Genomic DNA, 13,099 nt, shown 5'->3' with positions numbered 1-13,099 from the left:
GGGAATCTAATATATTGAATGTATATGTGACCTAATTGTAGAACTTCAACTAAGATGTAAAATACTAATGATACTCTTCTATTATATTACATACTTTAATTGATGTCATTGAATATTTCAGTAAACTCACTAAGACTCTGTGTTTAATTACTAATGATTAACTATTGCAGTCAGGTGCGGTATGTATAAAATGCCTGAGATGCACCTCTTTACCGCTTACTCTGATGAAGACATGTTAGAACATAAGAAAGTTTACAAACAAGAGGAGGCCATTCGGCCCATCTTGCTCGTTTGGTTGTTAGTAGCTTATTGATCCCAGAATCTTATCAAGCAGCTTCTTGAAGGATACCAAGATGTTTGTCGAAACGCATTAGTAAAATACTATTTTGATCCGACGATGTAAGAATAAAGTTTGTTTTATTAACATGTGCTAAGGATCTGGATTTTGTTAATGGGAGTTGCCGTCTTTTTTTCTTTCCGTGGTTTCACCACTGGAAGGTATTTATTTGATACCCCTACTTTGAAAGAAACAATCTTTTAGTGCTGGTATGTGTGTGTGTGTGTGTATATATATATATATATATATATATATATATATATATATATATATATATATATATATATATATATGGTAGGCAACTAAAACTGAAGAGCAAGTTCATTCCGTTTTTACGCATAAAGTAAGGGAACATGTTTCTTAGATGAAAATACCGATTACGCTACCACCTTTAGTGTTTCTAGTATTAAGGCCTCTACTCACCAGACGCGATGCGACAATGGCAGGATGCACCATTTCTCCACTGGCTTTTACCATGGCAATGGAAGTAATCATTAAGACATCAAAATGGGTAGTGGGAGGAGAGCGCTTGGCTTCTGGAATGCGACTACCACCAATTCGAGCATACATGGATGACATGACAACCATGACTACAACAGTAGCCTGCACTAATCGGTTATTGGGCAAATTAACCAATAACATTGAATGGGCATGAATGCAATTCAAGCCCACTAAATCAAGGAGCATCTCTATAATTAAAGGTTAAGTAGTAGATAAAACGTTCTTCATTAATGGTGAGGCAAAACCAACAGTGTTGGAGAAGCCAGTGAAGAGTCTTGGGAGATGGTACGACGGGGACCTAAAGGACACAGTTCGTGTGGGAGAAGTGAGACAACAAGCAGTGGAAGAGCATAGACAGCAGCGCTTTACTGGGCAAACTGAAACTCTGGTGCTTTCAGTTTGGTCTACTGCCGAGGTTGCTGTGGCCACTGACTGTGTATGAGGTTTCTTTGACAATAGTAGAGAAGCTGGAAGCTTTAATCAGTTCCTACATCAGGAAATGGTTGGGAGTTCCACGCTGCCTCAGCAGAGTGGGACTTTATGGTAAAAGAATACTACAGCTACCAGTCTCCGCTCTAACCGAGGAGTTTAAGTGCACCAAGGCCAGACTGGAAATGACATTAGTAGAGTCACACGACAAATGCGTAAGGGAGGCAGCACCTGTGTTGAAAACTGGAAGAAAGTGGGCGGCAAAGAAAGCTGTGGAGGATGCAAAGGCTGCCCTTCGAATTGATGATATCATGAGGCAAGTTCAGCATGGAAGAGGGGGTCTTGGTCTCAGTGCAGCTCCTCCTACATGGCACAAGGCAGCCCCAGCTCAACGGAGGAAGCTGGTAGTCAACGAGGTGCAAAAGCAGGAGGAGAGGATGAGGTGCATAAAGGCCATTTCCCAGGCCAAGCAGGGAGAATGAATGAGATGGGAGAGTGTGGAACAACGCAAGATTGGCTGGCAAGACCTATGGTCAATGGAACAGAGCATGATCAGTTTCCTTATCAGGTCAACATATGATGTTCTCCCATCACCACAGAACCTAAACCTCTGGGCAGGAGAGGATCCCTCATGTCCTTTGTGTTCATCACCTGCAACATTAAGACACATTTTGACAGGATGTAAGGTGGCTCTTAGCCAAGGACGGTTTACTTGGTGCCATGACCAGGTGCTGCAATGTTTGGCATTAGCATTGGAAGACAAGCGTAACATGACCAATAAGTTGCCACCTGTTCCATCAAAACATTACACACAAAAGACAACATTCCTCCGCCCAGGAGAGCAACCACCAAGAAAAGGTGTTAAATCCAATCCTCGCCCAGGACAACTGGAAGCTGCTAGAGACTGGAAAATGCTGGCAGATGTTGGTCAACGGCTTATTTTTCCACTTGAGATTGCCACCACTAACCTTCGGCCAGATATTGTCTTGTGGTCTGGATCAACACGCCTTGTCCACCTGGTAGAGTTAACAGAGCCATGGGAGGATGCTGTAGATGAGGCGTATGAGAGGAAGAAACTGCGGTATGCTCAACTAGCCACTGAAGTGGAACAGCGAGGATGGAGAGTCCGGGTTTACCCAGTGGAGGTGGGTTGTCGAGGATTTGTGGCACACTCTACAACCCGGTTTCTCAGAGACGTCGGATTCAGTGTCCAAGAGTTGCGTCGCACAGTGAAGAACTTATCTGGAGCAGCAACTGGCTGTGGTTGAGACAGAAAGATTCTGGCTGGGGATCTCAAGCACAATAGAAAGAAAGAAACTCTCATGTACGGGTAAGTAAGCTGGGCTGAGTTGAGTGGGGGATGGAGGGGGTTGATGCTGGGACGCCAGAATCACCGTTGAGCTCTCTTGAGGTGTTGTGGGCTAGTCGACGAAACATCAAGTATGGAAGGTGCCCACTCGAAGACCCCAGAGATGTACCCTACTTGGCTCAATCCAGACGGTTGTCATGCTGATGCGCTGGGGAGACCGCACTGTGGTTGATCCCCGGAACCTGCATCGCAGCCGTTGTGTGTGCTGATGCGCTAGGGAGGCAATAAGCTGATCCCTGGAGCCAGCATTACACTTTAGCCATCAACACCAGATAGAAGGATATCTATATCATCATATGGAAGGAAGCGCAAATGGATGGAGACACAGATGGATCACATTAGTTTACTGTAAAGCTACGTCTTAGTTGGTGCTTATCTTGGCGAGAGCCGAGTTATTATTATTTTTATTATTATTATTATTTATTTCTTAGCAGACGCCCTTATCCAGGGCGACTTACAATCGTAAGCAAATACATTTCAAGTGTTACGATACAAGTAATACAATAAGAGCAAGAAATACAATAACTTTTGTTCAGGCAAAGTATAAGTGTGACAAACCACAATTCAATAATACAGCAGATAATAGTGAGTTCAAATCAGCATGAAGTTTTAACATCTACTCTCATGTAATGAAAATCAATAATTGAGCAAGGTACTTTACTTAGATTGCTCCAGTAAAAACCCAACTGTATAAATGGGTAATTGTATGTAAAAATAATGTGGTATCTTGTAACAACTGTAAGTCGCCCTGTATAAGTGCGTTTGCTAAGAAATAAATAATAAATAATAATAATGATCTTTGGATGGACTGATTCTACAAACATCAATTTGAGCCCTGCCACATTCGCCCCAACCTGATTCTCATTGCCTAACACGAAGCTAAAAAGGAATGCTGGCTCAAGCCGATAAGAGACTGTTCAGCCTCTGAAAAAACCGAGAGGCGCAGGAAAGACCGTCATTTATCCAATGGCCGTGCAGGGCGCGCTAGTTATGTGTGAGGGGGTAGGGTGAGCTCCGGGCCAACCTGCAGATAACGTAAGAGCAGATTAACTGACACTCTCGGCAACCAATAAAGTGGACAATTAGGAGCTAGGCGGGAGGATATGCGTATTCTGAGGTGTTGATTGGACTGTGTGGTTTGAGTGGCGGCCGCCCTGTCTATTGCTATTCTGAGGGGGCTGGTCCTGGCAATGCTGGCATGCTGTGTGCGGTTGTAGGTAGCAGTGAAAGCGATTTTGGTTTTTTTTTTTTTAATTTGGAAGTTGAAGTGATCGGACTGTTGTAGCAGTAGATTATTCAAAGGATTCCTTTTTTTGTGTGCTGGTGGTTGGTATATTCGGTGATTTTTTTTTTTTTTTTTTTAAGGTGAGTTTGCATTTGTTTGAGTTGCAAGACCATTGAGGAGGGTGGGGGGAGCACGGAGACATTTTGTAGCATTACGACTCGTTTCTAAAAAATGTTATCCCGTACCTGACCAGGCTTGTTAGGAGGAGGTAAATGAAATAGTCTTTCAGTAAATGACAAGAAATACTAAAGTTTAGAAATTTCTGTTTGGTTTGCTCAAACATGATAGTCCCACCTGGGTTTAACAGCGCGTAAAATACTTTATTTAAAAAGTATCTATGTATGTATGTATTTATTTATTTTAATCGTTTAAAAAGTGTGGATGACACACTGAAATATAGCCTGGAGTCCTGGTCATGGTGGATATATGTTTGTGTAGCGAGTGTACTCTTAAGACGACCATGAGCAGCTTGCTTGTATTTTAACAGAGAAAACAACAAATCAAACGGTTACTGCACGCCTATAAGTTAATGCATATTATTATTATTATTATTATTATTATTATTATTATTATTATTTCAGTCGTGATCAGCATTGTAAAAAAAAAGTTTTGTTTGTGTAACGTGCTATATCATCTATAGATCGATAGATAAATAGATAGCATACCGTGTTACCATTATCTGTGTCGGAGTGTGGTTGCGCTAACCTTTTTTTAATATTTATATGTGCTGTGTTTGAGTTTTGTTCTTAAAATGGTTTGGTAAACTTAACGTTTTCTGAGTGTAGCTGAATAATAAAAAGACACACACTATGTATATATAGTGTGTATGTGTTAACAAGGCCCGTGTGTCTAGTTATGTGGCTGACAAATGGCAGCATGGTCATTAGTTCTATGACATTTTTAGGTTAAATATTTGATACGTAACCTTGATGCGGATTTATCTGTAAATAAACACTTCTGGGGTAACCGTGCACGTGTTACATAATTCCAGTGTTTAATTAAAGGGTTTGAAAGCTACCTGTCCTTTTGAGAGGGTTTGTGGAACATATTTTCTCTGGTAGCACACAACGTGTGCGAGTGACTGTATTCATTTGAATTCTCCAAACTTTACGAAAAGACAGCATCGAATTGGGCTGTCTCGTCATAGTTTATCACCAGGTGGCGTCTTGTGGAAATTACACAACTCTGACTCGTTTTTAATTGACCACCTTGTTTGAACAATAGACACTACGTTGCTAGCGCAGTAAGTACAGCGTTTTTCACTAGCCCTCCTTTACCCGTAGGTACACAGGGAATTGAGCGGTTGTTCAAACAGTTTCTTCTTAGAATACATTTTGAGAGTATCACGAGGAAATTGACAATTTGTATGACCAGTTCGGACCGTAATCATGTTTCCTGCACCTCATTTCAGGGAAAAATGTCCCTTGTACCTAAAGGGTTAGGCTGTGGTTTGTAAGTACTGTAGAAAACTTAAAACTACCGACAGTCACTGTAGGACTATGAGTAAGTACCCAAGGCCATATTAGAACCTGGAAATATATAATTAACTTTAGGTTTTGCTGATGTAATCTCGAAGGCAGGAAGTGAATTTCTTCTTGACCAGTGTTTTATGACTACACATTTTATATATATATATATATATATATATATATATATATATATATATATATATATATATATATATATATATGAGAAGGGAAAATATAATGCAAAAAGAGTACAGTAGTGTTTAATAAATCAAATGCATACATCACCGTTTTCGTGTACAGCCAGGCAATAGGTACAACAATTATTATATTTATTCATTTTCTATATCACCTAGACTGTTCAAACCAACTTTATTTGGAAGCTGATCAGTTGTGAATATATTCACAACCTTTTCTTTAACTGTGACTCCTGTAAGTAATTTGTGAAAATCAATACAATATCCTATAAGCGTATATAGTAAGCATGCCTGAATAATTAATCTTTATATTGAAAACCATATCACCTAGACTGTTGCGCCTCCAAATAAAGTTGACTAGTTAGGCGGATGGACTCCAAGGGTTGGTGAGAGATTCAAGGAAAAGGAACTGAACTGTATTTAGTGATGCAGGGTGGGTGGACAAGAGCATCCGGTAATAGATAGCAGCAACTGAGATATTGAGCCCTAAAAAAAACCCTGGTTGCCTCCACTCTCCTGTACTATCAGTGGTTTGTCTGTGTGTGTTTCGTTTAATAGAACATATGTTAAGATTTTTTAGGCAGTACCAGTCCGTGCTGGAACATTTTTAGTTATCCATTCCCAAGGGAGTGGGGAAAAAGCCGGACTAGCACAAAACTGCCTGGAAGGCGAAACACAAAATAGCTATTTCTTCTGTCTGATCTTTCTTCAGATCCTTTTTTTAAAATTTGTTACAATCAGTTTATTTTAATTTAGATTTTCTTACAGGTTCCGTTGCGCTATGAATGATACGTTTACGCAGAGCAGTTCTTTCAGCGCCACAGACAAGCTTGCAGAAACCTATGATACATGTTTTCAACTTACAATCTAGTACAATAAATACAAATACATATACACAAGTTGTGTTTAGTTAAATGAAATTAATGCAGTTTCAAAGCAAAGATTGGTGTTTATTATTAACAGTCTAGGTGGCATGGCTTTCAATATAAAGCTTAATTATTCATGCATGCTTACTATATGCCCATATGTGATATTGTATTGATTTTCACACATTGTTTATAGGATTCAGAGTGGAAGCAAAAGTCGTGTGTAGATTCACAAGTGTCCAGCTCTACATTGAAGTTGGTTTGGAAACCCTAAGTGATACGGCTGCTGATTTACAGCGTATGTAATGAACCCTGTTTGCTATCGGTGCATATGCACATATATGGAATATTGTATTGATTTTCACAAATTGTTTATAGGATTCACAGTGGAAGCAAAGGTTGTAGTATAGATTCACGTGTCCAGCTCTACATTAACAACATAAGAAAGTTTACAAACGAGAGGAGGCCATTCAGCCCATCTTGCTCGTTTGGTTGTTAGTAGCTTATTGATCCCAGAATCTCATCAAGCAGCTTCTTGAAGGATCCCAGGGTGTCAGCTTCAACAACATTACTGTGGAGTTGGTTCCAGACCCTCACAATTCTTTGTGTAAAAAAAGTGCCTCCTATTTTCTGTTCTGAATGCCCCTTTATATAATCTCCATTTGTGACCCCTGGTCAGGTCAAAAAAAAAATGAAGACATTTCTGAGTCAACATAAACTCCTAGGTCTTTTTCATAGACTCCTTCTTCGATTTCAGTATCTCCCGTATGATATTTATAATGCACATTTTTATTGCCTGCGTGCAGTACCTTACACTTTTCTCTATTAAATGTCATTTGCCACGTGTCTGCCAAGTTCTGAATGCTGTCTAGATCATTATAGGAGGCAGTGTGGTCCAGTGATTAAAGAAACAGCCTTGTAACAAGGACGTCCCCGGTTCAAATCCCACCTCAGCCACTGACTCATTGTGTGACCCTGAGCAAGTCACTTAACCTCCTTGTGCTCCGTCTTTCGGGTGAGACGTAATTGTAAGTGACTCTGCAGCTGATCCATAGTTCACACACCCTAGTCTCTAAGTCACCTTGGATAAAGGCATCTGCTAAATAAACAAATAATAATAATAATTTTGAATGAGCTTTACTGCTGTAACAGTGTTTGCCACTCCTCCTATTTGTGTCATCTGCAAATTAAAGTTGGTTTGGAAAGCCTAGGTGATGCAGTTTCGAATGTCAGACCAACTTTACCACGGTTCCAAGTTCTTACCTTTCAAATGAGCCGTTGACGATCACTCTAGGACTTGTAGAACCAGAGAAATTATGTTTAAAGTGGTGAGTGTGTCACTTAAACTGCAGTGAACAGAGCCAAAATGGCGGCTTCCATGTATGGAGCGACAAGTGTTTTTTTAAAAAAAAAAAAACACAAATGGTTTAACAGGTGTGTTTTCCTAGATTTAATGTAAATTGCTTATTTTTTTCCTAGATTTAACAAAAAAAATAGATTTAGCTAAATATGTTAAATGTATTAAGTCAGAGTATAAGCGCAGCTCTGGAGCATACAATGCCAAATCAAACGTGTCAATGGGCATGAGCTTGCATGTTAAAGGGCTACGCACACGGATGTGAACGAAGCAAGCGAATAAAAAACAAAAAATTAAAACTATTGTTTTAAATGGAGTAATGCACAACACAAGCGAAGCGAGCAGCGTGAATGAAGAGAGCAAATAAATATGTTTTATTTCTGTTCGCATCGCAAAGGACCAGTCAGAAATAAGGTTAAAGTGGCTGTCAGACAGTGTCTCGCTCACGCAGAGATTATCACAGAAATAAAAAGGAAAAAAAAATTGGACATTAATGAGAATTTAATTATTAAAGTTGAAAAATATAATATTCTTTATGATGCCAGTGTCAGTGGTTATAAAGACAATAAAAAGGATGCCACATGACAAGAAATAGCAGAACAATTGGAAATTCATGGTCTGTTTATTTCACCTTCATTTTAGTCAAAGTGATGGGGAGCACCACACACTGGTTTTGTATTTCTGTAAAATGACGCTTTTTTGTTAATAATGTTGACCAATAATAATCACATTAGCTCCTTAACAAGCTGGTGGTATTCCCCAAACTGTTTCCTTTGTTTTAGTTTGTGGTGTACCCATACTCTATTTCTTTATTTCATTTTTTCTCTGCAAAAGGATACTTTTCTGCTTTTCTTTTCATGACTAGCTATAGTTGTTTTATGTACTCGTATCGTTCGCGTCCGCTGTGCATAGCCCTTTAGCTTCAGATTTAGATGGCAAAATAAGTTTTTTTTTTTTTTTTTTTTGTGAAAACCCAGTTTATTTATTCTTTTTATTTCATTGCTTAACGATAATGTTTTTCAGATTTCTGTGTTTAATAAATGTTGAATTGCTAAGCTGAAGATAATTAAAAGTTTAAGGATTATTGTATTGTTCCAGGATTTCATTAGGAATATGTACAAGGGATATACTGATTCATCAAGTTACTTTCTTTACATGATGTATGCTATCACAGTAGAGGTATGTGTCGTGATACAAGACCAAAAGCACAACATCGCTCATTGTAGTTCACCAAGTGGATGAAGAATAAGTATGTTATATTGTAGTTGCTAAGGATACACATGTAACAGGGCAGAGACTGGGTGTTAACCTGTGACCCCACGCAACGCAAGCATGATTCTTAACAACAGTGCAGTCTGTATTCGTAAAGAAATACAAATGGTAGATTTCATATTTAAGAAGGCTGTTAACCTTTCCAGCCTCTTTGACTAATATCAGCTCTGAAGGTGTTTCCTGTAGAATCCTATCGGTGGGGGTGGGGTAGCTTCCTGAGCTATGACAAAGCTTAAATATATACGACTGAAGTCACAATTGTAACCTACTAGTGGCAAGCAGGTTTGCAGGGGACAAGGCCCTATAGCTAGAACTTGGCTATCTTTCTGGAATGCAAGTAAACTGGACTAAATGATTGTTTTGTCTGGTAAAGTTGAGCGCACAGAAGGCAAAATTATTGACGACTGTAGTAAACGATGTAAAGGAATAAGGACAGAACATTGTACACATGTGGGCATTGCCACCACATGGCCGTGGTTTAACTATATGTATCAAATTAAGACCACGCAGAATTTAGTAAAACCATCCTCTAATCTGTATCTCTTATACTTCAGTCATTCCTTGCTCGACTGCAATGCATAACTCCAGATACACAACAGATTAACACTCTTGGGCAGACGTAACGTTGACCTGCTGCAGCTGTGTTTGCACTGTGCTTTGTGAAACATGCTCTTTCTGCCTCAAAAGGTTAGATGCTTAACTTGATCTCCTTCAAGGCAGTGTCTGTTTCTTTTTACACTGTGTGGTCAGAGTTATATTGAACCATTCCTTTACCTAGCTGATATATATATATATATTTTTAAAGGACCCCCTGCATTCAAAGCTGTGTGTTTTGTTTTTCCCCTCTTGAGCTGCCTGCAGTAGAAGCATTTGGAACTTTTAGGGGTCAGGTCGGCCACCACAGCAGAGGGATTCAGCAGTGATAATGAGCAGTGAGTATATCTGTCTGCCTTTTTTCATTTATTCATTTTAGGGCCAGTTTTATATTGATGCTTCCTTATTTTTAGTAAGTGAGTTTACAAGTTAATTGTTGGAAGAACTGTCTTGGAGAAAAATCTTGACTGTTTTGTTACACTATTATTATATATATATATATATATATATATATATATATATATATATATAATATACAGTGGTTTCCAGAAGAATTCACCCCCTACCAATATTTTTTTTTTATTCAAAGTAGTAGTGTGAACACTGTTATATGAGGAGGAGGTTAAGTCAGCAAAACTTGCAAAGAATATGTACAAAATGGAATTTACTGGTTGCATAAGTATTCAGCCCCTTAAGTCAGTACTTGGTAGAAGCACATTTTTGCAGCAATTACTGCTATGAGTCTTTTTGGATAGGTCTCTACTAGCTTTGCACAGTAGGATGATGAAATTTTTGCCCATTCTTCAAGGGAAAATTGCTCCAGTTTTGATAAGTTTGTTGGGGATCGTCGATGGACTGCAATCTTCAAGTCTTGCCATAAATTTGATTGGATTCAAGTCAGGACTGACTGGGCCACTCAAGAACATTTAATTCTCTTCTTGTTTAACCACAACAGCGTGTCTTTGGCTTTGTGCTTCAGGTCATTGTCCTGCTGAAATGTGAATTTCCTCCCCAGTTTTAGAGTCTTGGCTGACTCAAACAGGATTTCCTCAAGGATTCGCCTGTACTTTGCACCATCCATTCTCCCCTCTATCCTGACAATCTTCCCAGTCTCTGCTGAAGAGAAGCATCCCCATAACATGATGCTGCCACCACCATGCTTGACAGTTGGGATGGTGCTGACTGGGTGATGTGCAGTGTTGGGCTTGCACCAGACGTAACTCTTGGAATTTAGACCGAAAAGTTCAATTTTTGTCTTGTCTGACCACAAAACCTTTTTCCACGTGTCTGCAGTATCATCTACATGCTTTTTCGCAAATTCCATACGTGCTTTAAAATGAGGCTTTTTGAGTAATGGCTTATTTCTTGCCACCCGTCCATACAGGCTAGCTTTGTGTAGGGACCAGCTTATTGTGTGAACACTGACTATCATCTCGGACACAGAACTTTGCTGTCATTATTGGCTTCAGTGACATCCCAAACCTGTTTCCTGCTTGCCCGGCTGCTCAGTTTGAGAGGGCGATCTGATCTGGGTAGTGTCTGGGTGGTATGATGCATCTTCCACTTCTTAATGTTGGACCTCCCTGTGCTGAGAGGGATAATCAGCACCTTTGAAAAGTTCTTGTACCCTTCTCCTGCTCTGTGCCTCTGCCACTTTATCCCTGACTTGCTTCGAAAGCTCCTTGGTCTTCATGGTTGCTTTGTTGGATCACTAGGTGAGTTGCAGCTTGAAAGCCTTTATATACCTGAGGGAAATGATCTACAAGTTAAACCACTTTGAGTACACACAGGCTGAAACCACTTCACTAATTTTGTGACCTTTCAAACAAATCATTTGCACCTGAGCTGATTTAGAGCTGGAGCAGCAAAAGGGGTTGAATACTTATGCAACTGAGATTAATCTGTTCTCTGTAAATCTTACTTATTTATATTTTATCTGCATTTTTTAACTTTATCAATGTGGAGTAGTTTTTGTAGATTCTACATGTAAAGTCTAATATGAAAGCATCGAGGAGTATGCTCAGGTGCAAACAAAATGTGAAAACTTTGCAGGGGGGTGAATACTTCTGCAAACCACTGTATGTGTAATATATATAGGAATGTGCTTTTGGTACATTTTTATGAACGTTTAACTGTCATTGTTCAAACCATATCTTTGTACACACACACTCTCTTTATATTACATTCTGATATTGACAGCCCTGGTTAGTATTTAAGCAAACGAACCCTAAATAAGCAAAGACTTAACTACAAAGTAAACAAACAAATTAAAAATCAAAGTATATATTGAATTGTTTGTATTTATGGTTATAATTAAAGTTGCTGGTGGAGATATGACATATACATATTGTTGAACACATTTTCGGATAGTATAATGATTTTAGAATAGTGTGTTTCTTAAAGATTCATTTAACAACAAAAAAACAAGAACCTGTTCCTTTTTTTTGTAGTTGGTGGTTTACTTTTAATTTTATAAGTAACTTTTTTTCCCAAATTTATATGTTTTTTTAAAAAAAAAAGACGACCATCACCCACTGTACAGCGCTAATGCAAAATGGCTACAGGAAAGCAAAAGCATGTTTTGCTTACAATTGAAAAAATGTTGGAAATGCTTTTCTGGAAAAGATAATTACCACGGATAAAATAGCACAATATTTTGGAATTTTAAAAGAGCACTGTGGCTGACATTAAAAAGTCTGCCCCAGAGATTTAAGTTTGCGGTCTTTGATAGTAGCGGTGGGATTTTTGAGGTCTATTGTTCGAGACGAGGACTTGAGCATTACAATTTCCGAGTACTCGAATCAAACACCGCTCTCCTCTACATACTGCACTACTGTACATAAACCTCCCAAACATTGCCACAAGTTTTTCCAGCCTCGCTGTTATTGTTTTATGGGCCGGCACAGTATTGGGATAATCCTACATTTATTTCAAAACTACTGCATTCATGATTCACACTCGCTGTCCTCATACGAGATATCATGATCACGTCCTGTTCGGCCAAATCTATAGCAAATGTTGTTATGGATGTTTTGCTTTTTATTGCCATCAGTAACACCATCCACCATAATTTTGAATGTTTTCATTTCAATTTGTGAGACATTGAACTTGTGCTTTTGTTATACGGCAATTTTGTTTGACATAATTGTTTTCATACCACGGTTTTCTCGTTCCTCAGAATACTTCAAAACGTGACTTCCTTTGTTTAGAGATGCCATTTTAAATATAGAACAAACTCAGAAAAAACGCTTGTCATTAACGTTATTACCCCGCCGTGGAATTGATACCATACCACGCCTACTACAGACATAAACGCACACAGTGCACCAATGAAGCGCCGGATCGACCGAGAATAAAACCCGCCCAAGTGTCAATCTTTCTGTTGCACTAATTAGAAAAGCTACTTGCCAAACCCGTTCCTTTTTA

General features: G+C 39.0%; 1 protein-coding gene across 4 annotated transcripts in view; it reads left to right on the top strand.

The window, feature by feature from the left end:
• Positions 1-3,808: 3,808 nt before the first annotated feature.
• LOC117409382 (polyadenylate-binding protein-interacting protein 2B-like) overlaps positions 3,809-13,099 on the top strand; it is a 33,155-nt gene continuing 23,864 nt past the window's right edge. Inside the window, exons 1-2 of one of the 4 annotated variants that reach the window (XM_034015350.3) lie at positions 3,810-4,001; positions 9,941-10,011. In XM_034015350.3, coding sequence (XP_033871241.2) covers positions 10,005-10,011 — 7 coding nt within the window. In that variant the 5' untranslated portion in view covers positions 3,810-4,001; positions 9,941-10,004. Of the gene's footprint in view, positions 4,002-8,814; positions 10,012-13,099 lie in introns of those variants that run through there. The other 3 variants (XM_034015348.3, XM_034015351.3, XM_034015347.3) reach the window with 3 other exon arrangements.

This window comes from Acipenser ruthenus, chromosome 2, assembly GCF_902713425.1.
Source record: "Acipenser ruthenus chromosome 2, fAciRut3.2 maternal haplotype, whole genome shotgun sequence".
In the NCBI taxonomy this organism is placed as follows: Eukaryota; Metazoa; Chordata; class Actinopteri; order Acipenseriformes; family Acipenseridae; genus Acipenser; species Acipenser ruthenus.
Note: the sequence above shows the minus strand (reverse complement) of the source record. Positions and strands in the feature narration are given on the sequence as shown.